Below are 20,939 nucleotides of genomic sequence, written 5' to 3' on the forward strand. Positions count from 1 at the left end.
ACAAACAGTTCTTTTTAGAGCTCCCCCACCAACATCCTGTCCTACTCGAGTGCATTATGTGACGGATGCGGCAGAGATTTGGTTGAGGGAGCTTAAACTAGACATAAGGTTCGAATCCCGGTGGGGACATATCACAAAAATCACTTTGTGATCCCTAGTTTGGTTAGGACATTACAGGCTGATCACCTGATTGTCCGAAAGTAAGACGATCCGTGCTTTGGAAGGCACGTTAAGCCGTTGGTCCCGGCTACTATTCACCGATGTAAGTAAGTAGTGGTTACGTGAGGCACGTCAGGGGCCTTTGGCGGCTCAATATTTCCCTGACACCAGGGTTGATGAGGTTGGTAATCCACCTCACAACCCACGCGATAGAAGAAGATTATGATCCACGCGTCATACACACGTCAACATAGGTCCTTACTGGCAGTCGAACCCAGGACCTCCGGTAGCGTGAGCCCGAAGTTCTAACCACTATACCACAATTTTCCTTGAATTAATGTACTTAAATATAAATCATTCGTATTTAATTACAGTCAGTTTTGAAAACCACTGCGTTCGCCGACATCTGTTTCCAACATCACACGGAGAGCGAGCAATTACACAGAATGATGGTTCATTTTAATATCTCCATGAGGTTTATGTCATCATAGTAACCGCAGTTGGGTTATTAACAAATTTAATTACATATTTTTATTTTTATTAAAAAAGCTGTTGTTACTTCTTTGAACTTCGAACAGCCTCCGTGGTCTAGTGGAAAGAGCGTTAGGCTCACGAACTGGAGGCCCGGGTTCGATTCCCGATGGGGACATTGTCGAAATCACTTTGTGAAACTGTCCTTTGTTTGGTAAGGACTTTTTAGGCTTGAATCACCTGATTGTCCGAAAAAGTAAGATGATTCCGTGCTTCGGAAGGCACGTTAAGCCGTTGGTCCCGGCTATTAGCCGTAAAAACACCTCCACCAACCCGCAGTGGAGCAGCGTGGTGGAGTATGCTCCATACCCTCTCCGGTTGATTGAGAAGAGGCCTGTGCCCAGCAGTGGGACGTATATAGGCTGTTTATGTTATGTTATGTACTTCTTCGACATTCGTACAGACGTGTTTGTTGAAGGCTCTCTTGCTCTAAACCACTGAATTAAAAACTTAAAGTTAGAATTCATATTTGGATTATAGATTAATAATTATTGTGAGCCGTGGTAGCCCAGATGGTAGAACGTTTGCCTCTCACTTTGAGGTCGCAGGTTCGTATCCAGCACAGGCCTAAACAAATGATTGTCGAATTTGTTTTCGAATTCATGTTTGAATCATAAATGATTATCACGTGCTCAGTGATGAAGGAAAACATCGTGAGGAAACCCACATTCCCAAGAAATGCATTTTCGGAAGTATGTGACCTAACCTGTATTGAGCTGGTTTTCTCTTCGCGGTTTGGAAGGTCAGACAGGCAGTCGCTTCTGTAAAAAACCGGACCTGGCAAATCTTCAGGTTAGGTAAGCGGACCCTGTGAGAAACGGGATAGGGCTAGGGAGATGGTGATGATGATGAAGTTGGTATTCCCTTTCACAGTCGCACTAACACTGCATATCTCGTACAGTTTGACTGTCACGCGTGTGCATATGCATTTATATTATCTGTACTATGTGGTGGCTAATATTGGTGTGCGGTCAACCATCTGTGTGGTTATGCGGTTATGCGAGATGGTGCAGGATGTACTTCGATTTACACTACTTGCCTCCACTTCAGCAAATAGTATTATAATAGTGCTGAATACAACAGACACTTTCTAATTTTAAATTTTACTTAACAGTCATTTTCTTATCGAAAAGGACAAGACCTGCGTCATAGAATAAGCAACTACGTATAGAAGGGACACTCCCCTCCCGCACCAATACGAGCTTGGAGCAAACTTGATTTACCTCACCCCCTGACGAGCGTCGCTTTAGTTTTTTTCTTTATTCCAGTCATGAAACAACTGCACGAGTTTATAAACTAGGTTATGAAATAAAAATAGTTGCAACCTGCACCGGTAACCACAGATTATACATAAGCCATTAAGGAGTAAGGGAGCGTGCGATGATGTCTGTCCCGCTCGCACTCACGGAAAGAATGAGATTTTTGTATGGAGTGTCCAGGCTGTAATTTTTTTAAATAACGTCTAGGGCCCTGTGCTGAGGTTTTTCTTGCAGCTTCTTTTCCCCAGCTAAACAGGTTGTGAGAAGCTGCAGTAGTTTTAGGCAGATGAGACGTTCGTTACGTAAAAAATGACGATTCAATGTGTAACTATATTACTTACTTCTTCTCTTCTTCTAATCCTTTTATCGTGTTGGGATTAGTGATGTGCCGGATCGTTAAAAATGTATATCCGCGGATACGGACCTGAATACGGATATTTAGTATAAAGATCCGCGGATACGGCTACGGATCTTTATTTTCTTAAACAAAAAGATTAAAGTTTTAGTTATTTCATTGTTATAAAACTGATATTTTATCTTGCTTTCATTATAAAGATCAATCTATCTAAATGTTTGCAATATAAAGGTGCCAAATATTTGATTTTAAGAAATAAAAACAATCTGAATGGTATTTTATAGTTTTTTATTTAATAATTCTACTTAATCACCTGAAAAAGATCCGTAAAAGATCCGCGTGAAAAGTAACGGACACGGATACGGATTTTTCTTTTATCTCGGATATCCGCGGATACGGATACGGATACGGATATTCGGAACATCACTAGTTGGGATGTAAGGCTCGAATAACAGATTTCCACTCCTCGCGATCTTTTGCAGCTACTGTAGCTTGCTTCTATGATATGCCGAGCGTTTTTAACTCTCGCTTATACCCGCTTCACGCCTGTATCCCCGAAGGGGTAGGCAGAGATGTAGGTTATATTATACACGCACTCAAACTGGATGACAGCGGCAGCGGCAGCGGCGGTGCGGGGAGCGGCGCGTTCAAATGCTAAGATTTATATTGAAGTGTTCTCGATGGCAGCGGCGCGGCGAGCGCGCAACGAGCGGCGCGCTCTAGTCGAGCGGTGTCGACTTGTCGCGTTTGAAACTGGCCTTTTTGTTTCCTTTGTTCATTATAGGGATTCAGATCTTCTTTTACCCATAATAAATCGTACAAAACAAAAGAACTAATCGAAAATGCGTTGTCGCCGTTTCGACATCGCGTTCATCGAGACACAACCCTATACCGCCGCAACACCGCGCGATTTGGCCGCTGGCATCGAGAACGGAACAGGGGCCGCCGCGCCGCTGCCGCTGTCATCCAGTTTGAGGCCTAATAGGGAGCAAGCCTATTGCCTTTAACCGGGCACACATGTTGAATTATTATTTATTTATCTTATTGATATACTTGAACCATTGATATATAATAATACGTTAGTATAACACTGAAAACGTCAAAGTTTGCCCTTCATGTTTGCAACCTGATTTGTTTGGTACATATATCATTGGAAATACATTTGTATTCTGTACAACCGCACCGCATTCAGATCGAGCCAGTCAACCGAGATAACCCGTGCCTTAATATATAAGTGAAAGCGATGAAAAAGTTGAAGATGTTTCAACCTATTATGGTGGGTACCTAAATAAACTTTTTTATTATTATTATTTACATCATCACAACGGCATCCGTAGTTCAGTGGTTGAGCGTTGGGTTCACGATCCGGAGGTCCTGGGTTCGAATTCGGGTGGGGACATATCACAAAAATCACTTTGTGATCCCTAGTTTGGTTGTCCGAAAGTAAGCCGATACGTGCTTCGGAAGGCACGTTAAGCCATTGGTCCCGGTTGCTGCTTACTAATGTAAGCATGTAGGCATTACATGAGTCATGTCAGGAGCCTTTGAGGGCTCAATAATAACCCTGACACCAGGGTTGATGAGGTTGGTAATCCACCTCACAACCCACACGATAAAAGAAGAAGATGGTAGGTACATCATACAGAGGCTACACATGACCGCGTGGTGTGGAAATCAAATCAAATCAAATCAAATATACTTTATTGCACACAACATACAAAACAAATTCACACAGATGAAGATAGATACAGTACAAATCTGAAAATCAAATCAAATCTGGAAATCTGTTATGCGAGCATAAAAGTATCAGAAGAAGAAGAAGTTGGTAATAGAAATATCAAATAAAGAAATTCACAGTTTATAGTTTGCGACACGCAACACAATTGATAACTCAGAGAAAACGTAAAAAAAGTATCATCGTGCAAGAGTCAATAAAAACGGAGCCATAGTGTAAACATAGTATACGGCCTAACAAATAAAACTTCCATCCTTATTTCAAGATTATACTAGGAATAGTTAAACTTAGTATAAACCGATAATAAGGAGATAATTTAAAAAATCCGAGAAGAAACCAACAAATCACCAAAAAAGTCACATCTGTCAATGTCAGTGTTAGGTTATTCCGAATTTAAACCAGGGTGAGGGTTGATTATTCCGAGTTTATTTGTAGATTGTGCTTATTCTTAGGTTATGATCGATATAAAAAGTTACACTAGTTTTATTTGTAAGGCAGAGCGTATATAGTTTGGATAGCAAACGCTTCCTTAACATTTGAGTCATAAAATGGATCAAGAACGTCCAGCGCACTACACACAAAAGCCTCCGAAGACACAGCCAGCAGAATCATGCCACTCCACAGTACTCCACAGTTTAGTCTTCTTCTTATCGTGTGGATTGTGAGGTGGAATACGAAGCTCATCAGTCCTGGTGTCAGGGTTATTATTGAGCCGCCAAAGACCCCTGACATAACTCACGTAACTACTACATATTTACGTCAGTAAGTAGTAACCGGGACCAACGGCTTAACGTGCCTTCCGAAGCACGGATCATATCACTTTCGAACAATCTGGTGATCAGCCTGTAATGTCCTAACCAAACTAGGGATCACAAAGTGATTTGTGTGATATGTCCCGGTTTCGAACCCCGGGCCTCCGGATAAGAAATTGTGTATTATAAAAGGACGCCACACAAAAAAAAAACAAGACATAAACATAATTAAAAAAAATCACAAAATTACAAATGTTTGTTAAGTGACACAATTTAGATTTTCACCAAAAGATCAAGAAACAAGAAACAAGAAACATTTATTGAGAAGATCTCGTCTCTGATTCCACAAATTTACTTGCGTTCACAGTGTCCCTGCTGTATTCACTACACTGTGTCCATTTCGACCCCTGCTGTTGTTATCTTAAAGAAATGGGCTGTAGGCCGCTTTGCTCCCATTGATAAACCCTAAGCGGATTTTAATGGCTTCTGTTCAGCTTGATTTGGCAGGGATATTGATCTGTGAAGGCTTAGTTGCGCTTTTGGATTAACCTCCTAAGGCCGAGATTTCCGGGAGCAATAGTTAAAACAATGGAGTTTGGATTTTAAAAGAACATTCGGGCGACTTTAAGAAATATCCAGAAATTTAAGCCACATTTGATTCAGAGCAATTTTTATTACAATTTCGAATTATTTCGTGCTTCTTCTCTGAGGTTGAAAATATGAGGTTGGTAATTCACTTCACAACCCTGGTGTCAGGGTTTCTATTGAGCCGAAAAAAGCTCCTGACATGACTCATGTAACTACTTACTTACATCAGTAAGTAGTAACCGGGACCATCAGCTTAACGTGCGTTTTGAAGCACGGTCATCTTACTTTCGGACAATCAGGTGATCAAGATGTAATGTCCTAACCAAACTAGGGATCACAGAGTATTTTATGTGATTTTTGGGACCTCCGGATCGTGAGCCTAACGCTCTACCACTGGACCACGGAGGCAGTTCGAAGCCATGACTGTTCAGATGTCGCTTGGTTAATAAGCGCTCTAATCTTCTGTCTTCGACTTTATAAGTGTTATTAAATACGAAACGAAGACTAAAAGATAATCTAGCTTTAAAATATAGTCCATGTCACGAAAGAAGTCTCGTACTTTCAATTACTTTCATTAAAATCGGCGGATTGTTACTTTAAATCTAAGTAGTTTATCTTTATATTTCGTTTTGTAATAAGGCGGAATGGGTTTGAATTCATTTTTGAATCATAGATCAATTTGACAAGTTAATGTGACATGGTACCAAAGTGTATAAATATTAATGCTCGTGACCATACTTACTTAATTCTAAATTCAAATTCAGATACAATAAATATAAGATAAACCTAGATAAATCTTATTACATTAGTTTAATTCGAAGGGTCAAAGAACTGAACTCATCATAATCATCATCTTCCTAGCATTATTCCGTTTTTGATGTGGTTCCAAGCATTGAACTGATTATAAAATATAAAATGCACAATTGTTCGAGAAGTTTTACTAAAAACCAGACTCAACACTTACTTGGCCCCTCAATAGTAAAATTACATTAAGTATAATTCTTGAATGGAAGTTAGTTTTTTTTTTACTAACTTTAGTATAAAGAGTGCCTAAGAGCTCTCACCAGGTACATCATTTAAGACAACAGGCCTGAGGGCAGTTGGGCGTGAAGCTCGGCTCAAGGCGTCGCTTGAGAGGATTATGGGTGCTAGTGACACCGTAACGAAAATTTTCAGAGATGATTCAGACCATGATTTGAATAAATGAAATTAATTTAAAATACACTAAAATTTTCATAATTTTTTCGACAGGAAATTCCAGTTGATATCAACTCAGAATCATGGTCTTGAAATATTCTGAATTATCCCGCTCACTATTCGTTACGGTGTCTGTCACTAACACCCTCGCGTACTTGTATGGATTCCTGTACGTACTTGTACGGGGTGTAGTGTAAGTGACATCGTAACGAATACTGATTCTTCAGTTCATTATTTTGAGTTAATATCAAGTGGAATTTTCTACCGCATAAGACTTAAATAAATAAAAATATCATGATATTTGCGATGGAAAATTCCACTAGATATTAACTCAGAATCATAATCTGATTTATTCCCTTCAGTATTCGTTACGATGTCACAACAACCTGTATTACTTGTAGTCACTTCCACCGGGTGAGAGCCTTCAGCGCTCGCCATTTGTTCAGCCAAGTAGTTAATGCCATCTGCGGCAAATCTACAATAAGTGACGTCAAAAAAAGTGTAGTCACTTCCGTCTGAACTAAGAAGTTTACCAAATCACACTTCACCATTTCATTTCAAGTGTATTTGATTTGAATTCTCATTGAAACACGTTCGTGTATAAGGAGCAAATTGAACCACATCACTGATGGTATCGAGCCCCATTAAAATACCAAAATACTTACGTGCGTGACCAGTCACGCTCCTAATCAAAGACGAATTAGGTGATGTTGATGAATGATGGTAGAAAAACTTGACCAGAACGTTCCAACTAGGAGTACTTATAGAATATGTTCGTAAATCATAAACAGCCTATACAGGCTGTAAGTGACGTCGTAACGAATACTGAGGGGGATGATTCAGACCATGATTCAGAGTTGATATCAAGTGAAATTTCCTGTCGGAAAATTCATGAACATTTTTGTGTTTTTTTAAATTATTTTCAGTTCTATACTTTTGCGTCGGAAAATTCCACTTTATATCAACTTAGAATCATAGTCCATCCCTGATCCGTGCTTCGGAAGGCACGTTAAGCTGTTGCTCCCGGTTACTACTTACTGATGTAAGTAAGTAGACGTTACATGAGTCATGTCAGGGGCCTTTGGCGGCTCAATAGTAACCCTGACACCAGGGTTGATGAGGTTGGTAATCCACGTCACAACCCACATGATAGAAGAAGAAATTCTTCTATCGGGCTAGAATTCTCGGCCTTACGAGTTGAAAGGTTTATTTGGTTATTTGTACATACATACATATTTCCAACCGGGGTAAACAGAGACTATGGAATTCCATTTGCTTTGTTCCTGACACACTTCTCTTGCTTCCTCCACATTCATCAATCGTTTCATACACGCACGCCGATTCAGAGTAGATCGCACTTGATCGTTCGTTGATTATTTGTAACCAGTAAAATTTCTACGTACGAATAGATTGGGGTCAAATGCCTTATAGCGGGACCGTGTTTTCGGTGGCAGGTGATTATTCAGGCTAATCAGTTCACTACAACATAATTATACGTGTACCTACCTACTGATTTACTATAATGACTTGTCGTATCGATTCGTGGACACGTTATGTATGTACTTTGAATCGTCATAGAATAAGAATAAAAAAGAATAAAATAAAAATATACTTACTTACTTAAGTTTAAAAACCCAACTACGGAATAAAAATACATTATTAAAATTTCGCCGTTGCCAATTTAAAAGCAGTAAATAGCATTATTATTGATGTCATTTCGTGTTTAGAAGTGTGTAAATAAAAGTAGAGAGGTTAAATCATTATAAAATATATTTTTTTCACAAAATAAAAATAAAATTTAAAAGCTCTATGTGTCGCCCACACCAAATTTCTTTTTTATCAGGATCGAATAGTATTTTGCTCCTAAAATAATCAGTACAAACTCTTATGTACGTAAATACGTTATCTTGGATATTTTAAACACACAGTCACACAAAAAAAATCAGGCGGAAGTTTTTTTTTTTAATTTCTTTAAATAAGATCCGATTGCACATAACAGATTTTAAATTAGCTACGACGATTTTGGGGTCTTATTTATTAAGATAACATGCTTCCAATACGTGTTTTCTGTAAGTTTCCGGGTGAGAGCCTTCAGCGCTCCCCGTTTGTCCGACAAGTAGTTAATGCCACCTGCGGCAAATCTACAATAAGTCACGTAAAAAAAAATCTCAAATCAATTTGGAGATAAAACCAATACGGAACATGTGTGAGGAATCATGTTATTTGCAAGGAAACCCTTAAGTAAAAGCAGGTAATATGTATATATTTGAAATATGCATATTAAGCCCCTTCATTTCACACCTAACACATTAACCTTTGAATAAAAAAAAATGTTTTCGTCATCAGTTTTTGTCACCTAGAGGGAGCCACATAGAATTTAGCGTGACTTCACTTAGCCAATAACCTCCGGACAATCAATATGGTTCTAGTGACACCTCATTTGTGAAATTCTGCCAGGTGGTTTAGAAGTTAGGTTGGAACAGACGTGCATACACACATACATACTTAAACAGGGCGTTAGTGACAATGACATCGTAACGAAAACTAATCCCCCTCACTATTTGTTACGGAGTCACTAACAATCATACGCACTTGTATGGAATCTAAGTGACATCGTAACGAACACTGAGGGGGATGATTCAGCTCACTATTCTGAGTTAATATCAAGTGGAATTTTCCATCGTAAAAGTATAGAATTCAAAATAATGAACATAAAAAAAAACACAACAATTCATGAAATTTGCGACGACAAATTCCACTTGATACTAACTCAGAGTCATGGTCTGAATCATCTCTTTCAGTATTCGTTACGATGTTACTAACACTCTGTTTGTATACTACATAGCGGTCAATCACATAGCCCTTCGTTTTTCTTCGTCGGGTAAAAATACAATGGGCAGTAACGAATGAATGAATGATGAGTACTGTTTTCTTTAATTATTTTTTAAGACTTTTTACGTCATTTTCCTCCCTTCCTTCATCTGTGTACATTTATCATTTTAGAGGATTTGGGTCTGCGAAGGAAGCACAGATTGTTTATTTCAAGTTTAATCCTACCAACTGGGTCGTTTTTTTTTTCAGCTAGCATTTGGCAGAATGGGCGGTCGGCGTATTTAAAATTACGAGTGAATAGTACCCAATCATTCCAATGTTTCCGTTACTATACGAATCTTGGACTCTAACAGTGACCGGCCATTCTGACGCCCACCTACTCTATAGCACACACCGGACACTTGAAACAAAAACATCTCGTTTTACATAGACATTGGTGCTTATTCCTACAGACGCCATCCAATATTATTATAAATTATACCCGTCATTTTCTCGTCAGGCATAAAATTTATGGAATACACGTCAATTTCAAGCAAAATCTAAAACAACCGTTTAAAAATTTTACATCGGCCAATAACCTTACCTTTCAGACAATCAGGTGATCAACCTGTAATTTCCAAATGGGGATTACAAAGATGATTTTTGTTATATGTCCCCACCGGGATTCGAACCCGGGACCTCCGGATCGTGAGCTCAGCGCTCAACTACTAACCACAGAGACCGTTATTAAAGCTGCTATGTGCCTATGTAAACCAAAGGCTAACAAGTTTAAGGAATTTCAGAAATATTCGTAAACGGAATTTGGAGCGGCCTCGCATCGATGTTTATGTTGATGTAAACTATTTTATGAAGAACTTTCACAAATAACTTTGCATGGAATTAATAAAAATCGTAGAACGCGTTCAGCTGCCTATAGATCTTCGCGGGCATGTTGTTAAAATCAACAAAGTTTTCTAATATTATGTTAGGCAACGAGGGTGAGCTGCCAAAGGATTGTTCGGAGTACCAACCTGAACGTAGTATCCCGCAAGCCGCAAGTTGCTAGTGTGACCACACCCCGGACACTTCTTACAAACAACCTTGTTTTACACAGACACTACACATTGACATTATCGGACACGCGCATCTGTTTGTGTGACGTCTGAGGACTGCTAATTACAATACCTAATTTAACCGTCATTACTTACTTAGGCAGTTTTTTGTTTATTTATCACACAAATCACAAACTAGAAATTTTGATTTTGAACCATGGTAATAATAATAACAATAAAAAAGTTTATGTAGGTAAAACCTCCTCATCATCAATTTAAGAGCCATGCTCTTGTCGGTGCAGTATTTTCCATACTACTTTTTTAGGGAAAAATAGGGCAGTGGTTTCCTTCTTGCCTTCCGCCCCGCAGTACTCTGTCTGACGCAAGTGGGATGGCGCCCAGAGTAGTCTATTACAAAGCCGTACTAGGACTCCTGTCCTCCGACTCTGAATAGTACTGCTGCCCTCTGTCAAAAAAAACCTACAACACACATATACATACATTTACAACATAAAAAAAAATTGAAATATTTTTTATGGTCTGAATCATCCTCGTCAGTATAGGTTACGGTGTTACTAACACCCATGCGTATTTGTACAGGGTGTAAATGATATCGTAACGAATACTGAGGAGGATAATTCAGGTAATGATTCTGAGTTAATATCAAGTGGAACTTTTCATTGCAAAAGTATTAAAAAAACTTCAAGGGAAATTCCAAAGCGGAATCATCCCCCTCAGTATTCGTTACGATGTCACTAACACCCTGTATGTAGACAGTTTATGTTATAATATTATAACAACTTTCAAAGGCAAAATTTTACCCAGATTCCCCTGAAGAAGACTAAATGAACGCATTAAGTATATTATGTTTTAATTTCGAGAGAGTGCAGGGTTTTCCGGAAACGGCAGCTGTTGGTGAGATTAAAATTTTAATTAATAGCACAGCATACATGCTCCGTTCTGTTGCTTCCCCCGAAATATGAAACACTTTAATTAAAGGTAAGAGAGTTACCGAGAATTATATCCCCGGATAAACTTTTTGTTAGAAAAGAAATGTGAAACTGGTCGAGAAATTGGGGAAACGGTTTGAGCGCGGCTTAGATATGTTGCAATTTTTTTGCAGGTAAATCTATTTGCTAGATCCAATTTTCAAAGATTGTAGAGCTTGCTTTTGACAATAAATATTATCTACACACTTACCAGTGAAGAAGCAGCAGAAAAAAGTAGCTTAATTCAGTTTAGATTTGATTGATTGATTATTTTCTTAAGTTTTTTATTGTCTCAGGTATTTTTGTCAATTAATAAGTCTGATGAGAGTGGTCTAAGCGAAATTGGTGTATCAGAATCGTAGTATGTAGAATTCCCCGGTTCCTGTCTACCCTAACGGTAAATAGGCGTAGGTGTAAAGGAGGGTGGTGTATGTACGGTCACGAGCATTAATATGTATACACTTTGGTACCATGTCACATTAACTTTTTTGACAAATTGAACTGTCTCACTAAATGTCTAATATGTTAGTGGGACAGAGTCCTAAAGTGGGTACATTATATTGCTCATGACTGTACAATAAGCTGCAAAAGTCCAATCAAATTATTGCTAAGTAATAAATTAACTGGTTGCACTTAAGACCTCCAGTTACATGTCGTTTCTGTAATACTTACACCAAAAATACCTACAAAAACATATTTTTTATAATTATGACAAATTTTATTATGGTTCATAATGGTGCTAATTCCTGTAAATACCATCTAATTTTATTTTAAGTTATATCTGTCCTTTTCTTATCCGCCGAAAAGGAAAGGGACGGGTAATCGACAAGCATAAAATTTATGGAACACACGTCAATTTTAAGCACAAATCTAAACCAACCGTCTAAAAATTTTACGTCAGTCAATAACCCGACACATTAATTTACTCATTCTTCCTAAAATTAAGAGCTGTGAATCATCCGTCCCTTTCCTTTTCGACGGATACGAAAATGACGGATATAACCTAAAATAAAATTAGGCGGTGTCTGCAGGAATCGGGGCCAATATCACCACTGTTTACAAATAACTCCCTGGGCTCAGTGAGTGAACTTTTGCTCTTTGATTGTATATACATACACAACACTACAAGATATAAATCTTCAGTGTGTATCGTCACATTATTGGTGTAAGGAACAGTTTTTTTTTTTACAATGGGTCTGAGGAGGTTGTGCAGTTACGCAGGAACAGTGACAGTTAGAGGCATTCGAGGCGAAAACAAATTCAAATTCAAACATATCTTTATTCAGTAGTAACATAAGTTATACTTTGAATCGTCATTTTTATATAACGAACGTATCATCCGCCTAAAACTACTGCAGCTTATCATAACCTGTTGAGCTTGAGAAAAGAAGCTGTAAGAAAAACCTCGACACCGGTGCCCTGGCCTTAGACGTTCTTAAAAAAAATCTACAACTATTTGAAAAACACAAAAAGCAGCCTCTGTGGTCTAGTGGTTAGAGCGTTAGGCTCACGATCTGGAGGTCCGGGTTCGATTCCTGATGGGGACATTGTCGAAATCACTTAGTGAGACTGTCCTTTGTTTGGTAAGGATTTTTCAGGCTTGAATCACCTGATTGTCCAAAAAAGTAAGATGATTCCGTGCTTCGGAGGGCACGTTAAGCCGTTGGTCCCGGCTATTTAAAATCTAATAGCCGTAAAAACACCTCCACCAACCCGCATTGGAGCAGCGTGCTGGAGTAAGCTCCATACCCCCTCCGGTTGATTGAGGGGAGGCTTGTGCCCAGCAGTGGGACGTATATAGGCTGTTTATGTTTATGTATTTGAAAAGTACACGTCTACAAACCGAAAACTACAAAAAAGATCCCCCTAACCCCCCTCCAGTCACTCACCCAGCCTTTCTCTTTTCGCCTTTCAGATATGGATCTTCGGCGACGTTTGGTGCGCGGTGTGGCTGGCGGTGGACGTGTGGATGTGCACCGCATCCATCCTGAACCTGTGCGCCATCTCTTTAGACCGCTACGTGGCGGTGACCAGGCCAGTGAGCTACCCGAGCATCATGAGCCGCAAGCGGGCGAAGGCTCTCATCGCTGGCCTGTGGGTGCTTTCGTTCGTCATCTGTTTCCCACCGCTCGTCGGGTGGAAGGATAAGAAGGTGGGTATTTCTGAAGACATCATCAGTATCAATCACAATTTGGTAATTTATCCGGACATTTTTTTACATACTTACAGGGTGTTAGTGACATCGTAACGAATACTGAGGGGGATGATTCGGACCATAATTCTGAGTTGATATCAAGTGGAATTTTCCGTCGCAATGGAACTGAAAATAATTTAAAAAAACACAAAAATTTTCATGAATTTTCCGACTGAAAATTCCACTTGATATCAACTCAGAATCATGGTCTGAATCATCCTCCTGAGTATTCGTTACGATGTCACTAACACCCTGTATATTAAGTTTTCATAAAAATATTATGATGCCAAAGTTCGGTACGGTGTCTCAAAAACCTTATATAAATCAAATGCCGTGACCTTTGCTTTTGAGACTTGCAAACGATTATATTAGTTCGTTAGTTATGTAAACCACGTCGAGACCGCTATCCAGTATATTAAGTAACTAATATCACATCACAAACTTTAGAGCCACGCAGTTGTGCATCAGCATCCAATCTAACAAGACCCGTCTTGCTTCCCTCAGCCAGACGAATCGGAGGTCAAAGACGACGTGCCACCAAATCCTCGATGCCCGTGGACCTGTGAGCTCACCAATGACGCTGGTTACGTCGTCTACTCCGCACTGGGGTCCTTCTACATCCCCATGTTTGTCATGCTGTTCTTCTACTGGAGGATCTACAAGGCTGCTGTCAGGACTACGAAAGCAATCAACCAGGGCTTCCGTACCACCAAAGGTGGTTGTGGTAAGTACATTTTAGACTTTATTTAAATGATTATAAGCGTTTCTTGGCTGCATTCTGGACGCTAGTAAGCAGCGGGGCCGTAACAGCCTCTGTGGTACAGTGGTTGATCATTGGGCTCAGGATCCCGGGTTCGAATCCCGGTAGAAACTCATACCGGTAGAGGCTGATAATCTGAAAATAAGATGATCCGTGCTTCGAAAGGCACGTTAAGTCGTTGGTCCCGGTTACTATTTACAAATATAGATATACAAATACGTAGTTACAAGAGCCATGTCAGGGGTCTTTAGCGGTTCATTTTCCGCACACCCACACAATTCTAGAAGAGTAGAGGAAACAGCCTTTAAAGGTGCTTAGTTGACATTTTCTTTCAACTTCAGGTAAAGGCATGGGTAGTCGGTTCGATGACAACCGGTTGACGTTAAGGATCCACCGGGGCCGAGGATCAGCGCGTCCTCACGGGTCACCACTGTCGACGGCCTCCAACCATTCCACCAGCACTTCTTTAAGTGCCTCACCGGAGAGATTGAGAAGGTTAGATGCCATACAAGTGATTAATTATAATTTATTTAATTTCACGTTACGTAAAGGTTCCTTATACTTAATAAGTCGCCAAACAGCAGAGCAGCTTAACTACGTAAAACTCTTCCAAAACATTATGGATCTCAAACAGAATAATCTGTGGAGTGAGGCACGAACATCGCGTCCCATTAAGTAGGTGTCATATGTGAGTTACATAAATAATAAAATTCCAAATTACTTTCACTGAATATCTGGGGGGTTAAAATAGTCTCGATGTTCCAATTCATCTAAAAAAGCAATATTGCGATTTGACTGCAATGCGCATTTAAAAAGTAAGTGCGCAATGTCATCAAATTTAAAACAGCAATATTGCTTTTGTTTGACCACCCTGTCTTCTTCTCTGTCCTTCGCCTTGGGTTAAGTGGACGACCACAAGCTTGCAGGTGGAAAGCGATGTGATACTGATAGCTTTTTCTCCAATTTCAGACACTCGAGCGCAAGAAGAGCCCACGAGAAGATCAAAATCTCCGTCTCCTACCCTTCCTCCGAGCAGATCTGTCCAGCTCATGAGAACTCTCGGTCACCGAGTAGATCGCCCAGCCCATCTCTCTACGCTGTCCATTACGAGAGAGATGGAAGAGAGTTGACTGAGAGTCGGCTGAGGGTCAGGCCTCCTCATCATTTAGCTCCCACGCCACTGTACGATGATTTTGATGATAAACCCCGGACGACTAGGCGGATGGGGAAGCGGAATATCAAAGCGCAAGTAAGTTACCACTGGATGGACCAAAGTCACGACTATATCCCAATTGGGGTAGTCAGAGGTGCATCCTTCGAAAGATGAACTAAGTACCTCGCCGAGCTTTCTATTAGACCAACGTGATAGGCGATGAACCTTATCTAGAATGATCGAGCCAACTGTATTAGTGAATTAATAACGCATTGGTGCAACTCTGGTAGCAGGTTTCGAACCGGTGGTCTCCATCTGAGAAGCAAGCCAGAGTACCACAGGGCCACAGTGACGTACCCGGACTATAAATTTATTTTTTTATTTATTTACATTTCACAACTTTACAGTGCAGAACGGCCTCCGTGGTCCAGTGGTTGAGCGTTGTGCTCACAATTCTAAGGTCCCGGGTTCGAATCCCGTGGGGACAAATCACAAAAATCACTTTGTGATCCCTAGTTTGGTAAGGACATTACAGGCTGATCACCTGATTGTCCAAAAAAGTAAAAAGATCCGTGCTTCGGAAGACACGTTAAGCCGTTGGTCCCGGTTACTACTTACTGATGTAAGTACGTAGTCGTTACATGAGTCATGTCAGGGGCCTATGGCGGCTCAGTAATAAACCTGATGGGGTTGGTAATTCACCTTACAATCCACACGATAGAAGAAGAAGAAGTGCAGAAGCGCCAATGCACCGTGATACTTTCAATTTAAAATAATTTCGGTCTAAGTCAGACATTACACTAAGCGAGTAGCCAAAAACTTTAGGGGCAAAAACACTACACAGGATGCTGTATGCCTGCTTATATATCCTATCCAAGCGCGTTATTTACTCCTAGGAAAGGGAGGTGAGGTAATCAAGCTCATATCGGTGCGGGGCGAAGAATGTCCCTTCTAATCTTCTATTGATTTGATTTGATTTGATTTTTGTTTATTATATACCATTAGGCTCTCTTATGTTTTCCAATAAGCAACGCGTATAATATAACGTGATTAAATTGAGAATGTTTTAAACATATTCTAGGTCGAGTGTTCTCTGAACAAGCAGATATTCTTAAGAGTGGCGGAAGCGAAAGTGGTGTGTAAAGATTAAAGCATGTGATAGCATGTGTTTTATAAACGATAATTATCATTCATTGAAAATAATATCAAAATGATCATTGATTACCATCTGTTGCGTCTGCGAGTATTTTTAATACTGGCCCCGATTCCCGCTAACACCTCTTAATTTTATTTTAAGTTATACCCGTCATTTTCAGATCCGCCGAAAAGGAAAGAAACGTATGATTAACAACTGTCAATTTTAAAATGAATGAATAAATAACCCGAATGAATAAAATAGGCATCTCACTGGTATGCAGCCCGATTGACGTGTGCTGTCATCTTAATTCTGTCGGTTTATTGGCTAACGTAAAATTTTCTGAGGGTGTTTAAAATTTCTGCTTAAAATTGACGTGTGTTCCATAAATTTTATGTCTGTCGATTACCCGTCACTTTCCTTTTCGGCGGATTAGAAAATTACAGGTATAACTAAAAATAAAAATAGATGGTGCGTACAGGATTCAGTACCATGGTTTTTATAAAGGTATTTTCTCGAGCATTTCCGTGGAATTAATTTATTTGTTCTTGCGAATTCTCGATGCTGTATTCGACAAAATAGTTAATTCGGATATTAATAAATACATTTAAAAATAAAAAAAATACATTTACACATTCATTTCTTTATATCTTGCATTTGCTCTTCGTTATATTGACATTTGTGATAAAATACTACACCAAAAATTTCGTTTTTAAAATTTCGGTTCGTGAAATTGAAATACACTCGAAAAACGACGAATGCTCAATTTTCTGTTACAAGTAAAAGCTCAGGTTTGTCCTTCCTTGTAACCTTCATAGTACGCAACCATCCTAACCTAAAATAACATATTTCGGTGCAACTATGTACACATTGCCTCATTGAGAATGCATTTTCATGTTGAAGTTTATTTTAATTCTGGGACTGCATTTTCATTTGAAACCCAGAGGGCTTTAAAAAGGCCACATTGAAGCAATTCATCTAAAAAAAAATATATTACAATGAGGATAACAACATTTCTCCCATCAGGGGTCGCTACTGTTGAGGGTTGTGAAATTTTGACATTTACTTACTCATACAATTTGAGTAAACAAACATTATTGTTTTGGTTATATTTTTACACTATAACCCTTGGCGCAGCGTTTAAACTGCAAAATCATAGTGTTATATTATTTATCCCCTAAAGATCGAAAAGAAGAAAAGTAAGAAAAACTTATTTTCAATCAAAACTGCCTTTTTCCAAGTGATGTCTTTTCTTTTTCGTAACTCATCCTTCAGACAGGATACACTCCACGTTGCTCCACATTTTATAGCAATTTATCACGAATTTTATCTGTACAGTATGGAGAACTGACAAAATTTAGGTACACTCAACAGTGCCTACATTTGAGCTTATAGTTTTTACCCGCAATGTCAATAGCAATATTGCTTTTTTAAATGAATTGCTTCAATGTGGCCATTTCTACCTGCACGAACTAAAACCGTCCTGAATATTAGCATTTTTTTATCTTCTCTTTCAAGGTAAAACGCTTCAGGATGGAAACCAAAGCCGCGAAGACCCTTGGCATCATCGTGGGAGGCTTCGTGTTCTGTTGGCTACCCTTCTTCAGCGTGTACGTGGTTAGAGCCTTCTGTGGGGACTGTGTGACCCCCATAGTATTCTCCGTCCTCTTCTGGCTGGGCTACTGCAACTCTGCCATCAACCCTCTCATTTATGCGCTGTTTTCTAAAGACTTCCGGTAAGTTTCCCAATCATCATATCCATTAGGGACCTCCGTGAGCTCCACGGTCACGATCCGAAGGTCCCGGTGGCGAATACTGGCGGGAAAATAATCTTTGTCATCCCTAATTTGGTTAGAACATTACAGGCTGATCACCCGATTGGTCGGGAGCAAGATGATCCGTGTTTCAGTAGTCACGTTAAGACGTTAGTGTCAATTACTAACTACCTACAGATGTAATTGCATGGATGTTACATGAGCCATATTAGGGGCCTTTGGTGGCGCAATAATAACTAATGGAATTTCCTCTCAATAAAATATAGATGGCGCTGTACAGAGTTGCCTTCGTTTAAATTTAATGGATAACAGACATAAATGCATCTTTTATATTTGTTTTGGGACTAAATCAGTTGCAGTAAGTAATGTCTACATTTTGTTGCAGGTTCGCCTTCAAGCGCATAATCTGCAAGTGCTTCTGCGGCGGCGGAGGCGCAGGCGCACGTCGCGAGTCTGACGGCGCGAACGCAGCCAACGCGGTGGAGTCGCGCGCGCGCCCGCTGCGGAACACGCACTCCCACTCGTTAGAGGAACACGATCACAGCCAGTCGCATACTTCTAGCACTACTGATAGGTGAGTATTTAAAAAATTCCTTCTATTTTATTGCTTTTGGCAAAAATATTAGTTTTAAAACTAAAATCCGACGACGCGACGGAAAAATCTCTAAAAAGTATGAATCAAAAAATATTACTCTGAAATATTTCCGGATAGAGATCGCCGCGTATGCCGTGGTAAGCAAACTCTTAGGATAAATTTGTACTCGACCACGGCTATCTCCTAAACATCGAACAAGTATTGAATTGGAATTGAATTCAATTCTAATATTGTGACTCTCAATATCACAGAAGAATTTCAAATTCATGTTTATGATGTTCTAGGTGACGACAGGCAATGCGGCGGGCGAATCCGCAGTTCCAGACTACCGTCGCATGCGTGTAACGAGAGAATGATGTAGAATGCACTACAGAAATAAATTATAGTACTTAAATATAATTCAAGGAATAAAAGAACTTACAAACTATAAAAGGAACTTAATGCTACTTTTAAATTACAGAAGGAACTTTCCGCTACTTCAAAGTTAGAAATGGAATTTTATAATGTTAAGTACCTATTTCAAATTTAAATAAAATGAAAACCCAGAATATAACGCAAAATGTAATTGCACAAAATAATAGGTATTGTACGAAAATAGTAGTCTAATAATTGTAATAGCGTTGTTTTGAACTGTATTAAAATAATAATTGTAAATAATTATTATACTCGTAAATGTATGCTTTAAAAGTTATTTCATAAATATTGTATACAGGACATTTTGTACTCAAATAATAAGCATATAGTAAGTAAAATAGATAATTTCGTAATACGTACATTTCGCCACAGATAATAAATGTAGCCAGTCAAATGTAGAAGCACTGAGGGTTTTCACTATGTATAATGAAAAGCGCAAAACATCCTGAGTGGTTAGATACTCGGAGCAAAGTTAACTCAGAACCCTCAGTTTCTAAATTTAAACATTTTCCTTTGTCTTTTCAACCAAGTAAGAAAAATAATTATAACTACGTACCTATTAAAATGACTTCATTCGTGGAGCCGTCGATTAAACGCATCTTTTTCAAAATTAAGTTTAGAATAATTTATTTTTCGCGAAGCTGAGTTTGTCTTATATCACTGGCGTATGGCAGGCAAGGCTGTGCTCGACACAGGTGAACTTTGGATCTTGATTCCTTTTGGGGAAACAATTACAATTGCTCTTTTAGAAAATTTCGAGTCGCGTAAAACTTATATTTAGTAGTGATGTCTTTGTAATATAAATTATTTATTGAAAAGACTGTCTGAATATTTAAAATTACGTACATTTGTACTTACTTATAATTATTTATAGATGATTGTTGTTTCAGATAAATAAAACTAGATAATGTTAATGTCATGTACAATAATAATAAATATATATATATATATATATATATATATATATATATATATATATATATATATATATATATATATATATATATATATATTACTTATTATCCTGATAAATGTATAAAATTTTATTATACGGACTTTTAGTCCTTTTGTTATTCCTACCTATTCTACTTATACCTAGATAAATTAAATTAAATGCTATCCTGAATTATTCCTAATAAAGTCCTGAAAAACATAGATTTAAGATTTTTCTTATCACAAAATATGGTTTTAATTGTTTTTGTATTAAATAAATTTTAACAATTATTTAATAATTCGTTGAAACAGAACAAGTAGTTTTAATTCAATTATAAAAAAAATAAGTACTTATTAATATTATTATGAGTAACTAATGTTTTTTTTATATAAAATAATGTTTATTTTTAATTATTGATGTGTTCCTGTATAAAAAAAATTAAAAATTAATATTAAAATCCGAAAAACGGAAAAGATATCTACGCTTTACGTAATAGCTATTATAAGTAAGTACTAAATTAAAAATATTAGTGTATAAAAACTGTTTTTCGA

General features: G+C 38.5%; 2 protein-coding genes across 4 annotated transcripts in view; both read left to right on the plus strand.

Moving 5' to 3' along the window:
- The window catches only part of LOC126377068 (uncharacterized), a 450,327-nt gene extending 446,409 nt beyond the window's left edge, over nt 1-3,918 (plus strand). The window contains exon 11 of the transcript XR_007567785.1: nt 3,889-3,918. The gene's annotated coding sequence lies outside the window, so the exon portion shown is untranslated. The remainder of the gene's footprint in view (nt 1-3,888) is intronic.
- LOC126377065 (octopamine receptor Oamb) overlaps nt 1-20,363 on the plus strand; it is a 210,708-nt gene extending 190,345 nt beyond the window's left edge. For 2 of the 3 annotated variants that reach the window (XM_050024697.1, XM_050024698.1), the window contains 8 exons: nt 13,344-13,580; nt 14,127-14,346; nt 14,724-14,877; nt 15,352-15,631; nt 16,617-16,670; nt 18,189-18,406; nt 18,831-19,019; nt 19,325-20,363. In XM_050024697.1, the coding sequence (XP_049880654.1) occupies nt 13,344-13,580; nt 14,127-14,346; nt 14,724-14,877; nt 15,352-15,631; nt 16,617-16,670; nt 18,189-18,406; nt 18,831-19,019; nt 19,325-19,328 (1,356 nt within the window). In that variant the 3' untranslated portion in view covers nt 19,329-20,363. The remainder of the gene's footprint in view (nt 1-13,343; nt 13,581-14,126; nt 14,347-14,723; nt 14,878-15,351; nt 15,632-16,616; nt 16,671-18,188; nt 18,407-18,830; nt 19,020-19,324) is intronic. The other variant, XM_050024699.1, reaches the window with a different exon arrangement.
- Nucleotides 20,364-20,939: the final 576 nt, after the last annotated feature.

This window comes from Pectinophora gossypiella, chromosome 22 (assembly GCF_024362695.1).
Source record: "Pectinophora gossypiella chromosome 22, ilPecGoss1.1, whole genome shotgun sequence".
NCBI classification, from domain to species: domain Eukaryota; kingdom Metazoa; phylum Arthropoda; class Insecta; order Lepidoptera; family Gelechiidae; genus Pectinophora; species Pectinophora gossypiella.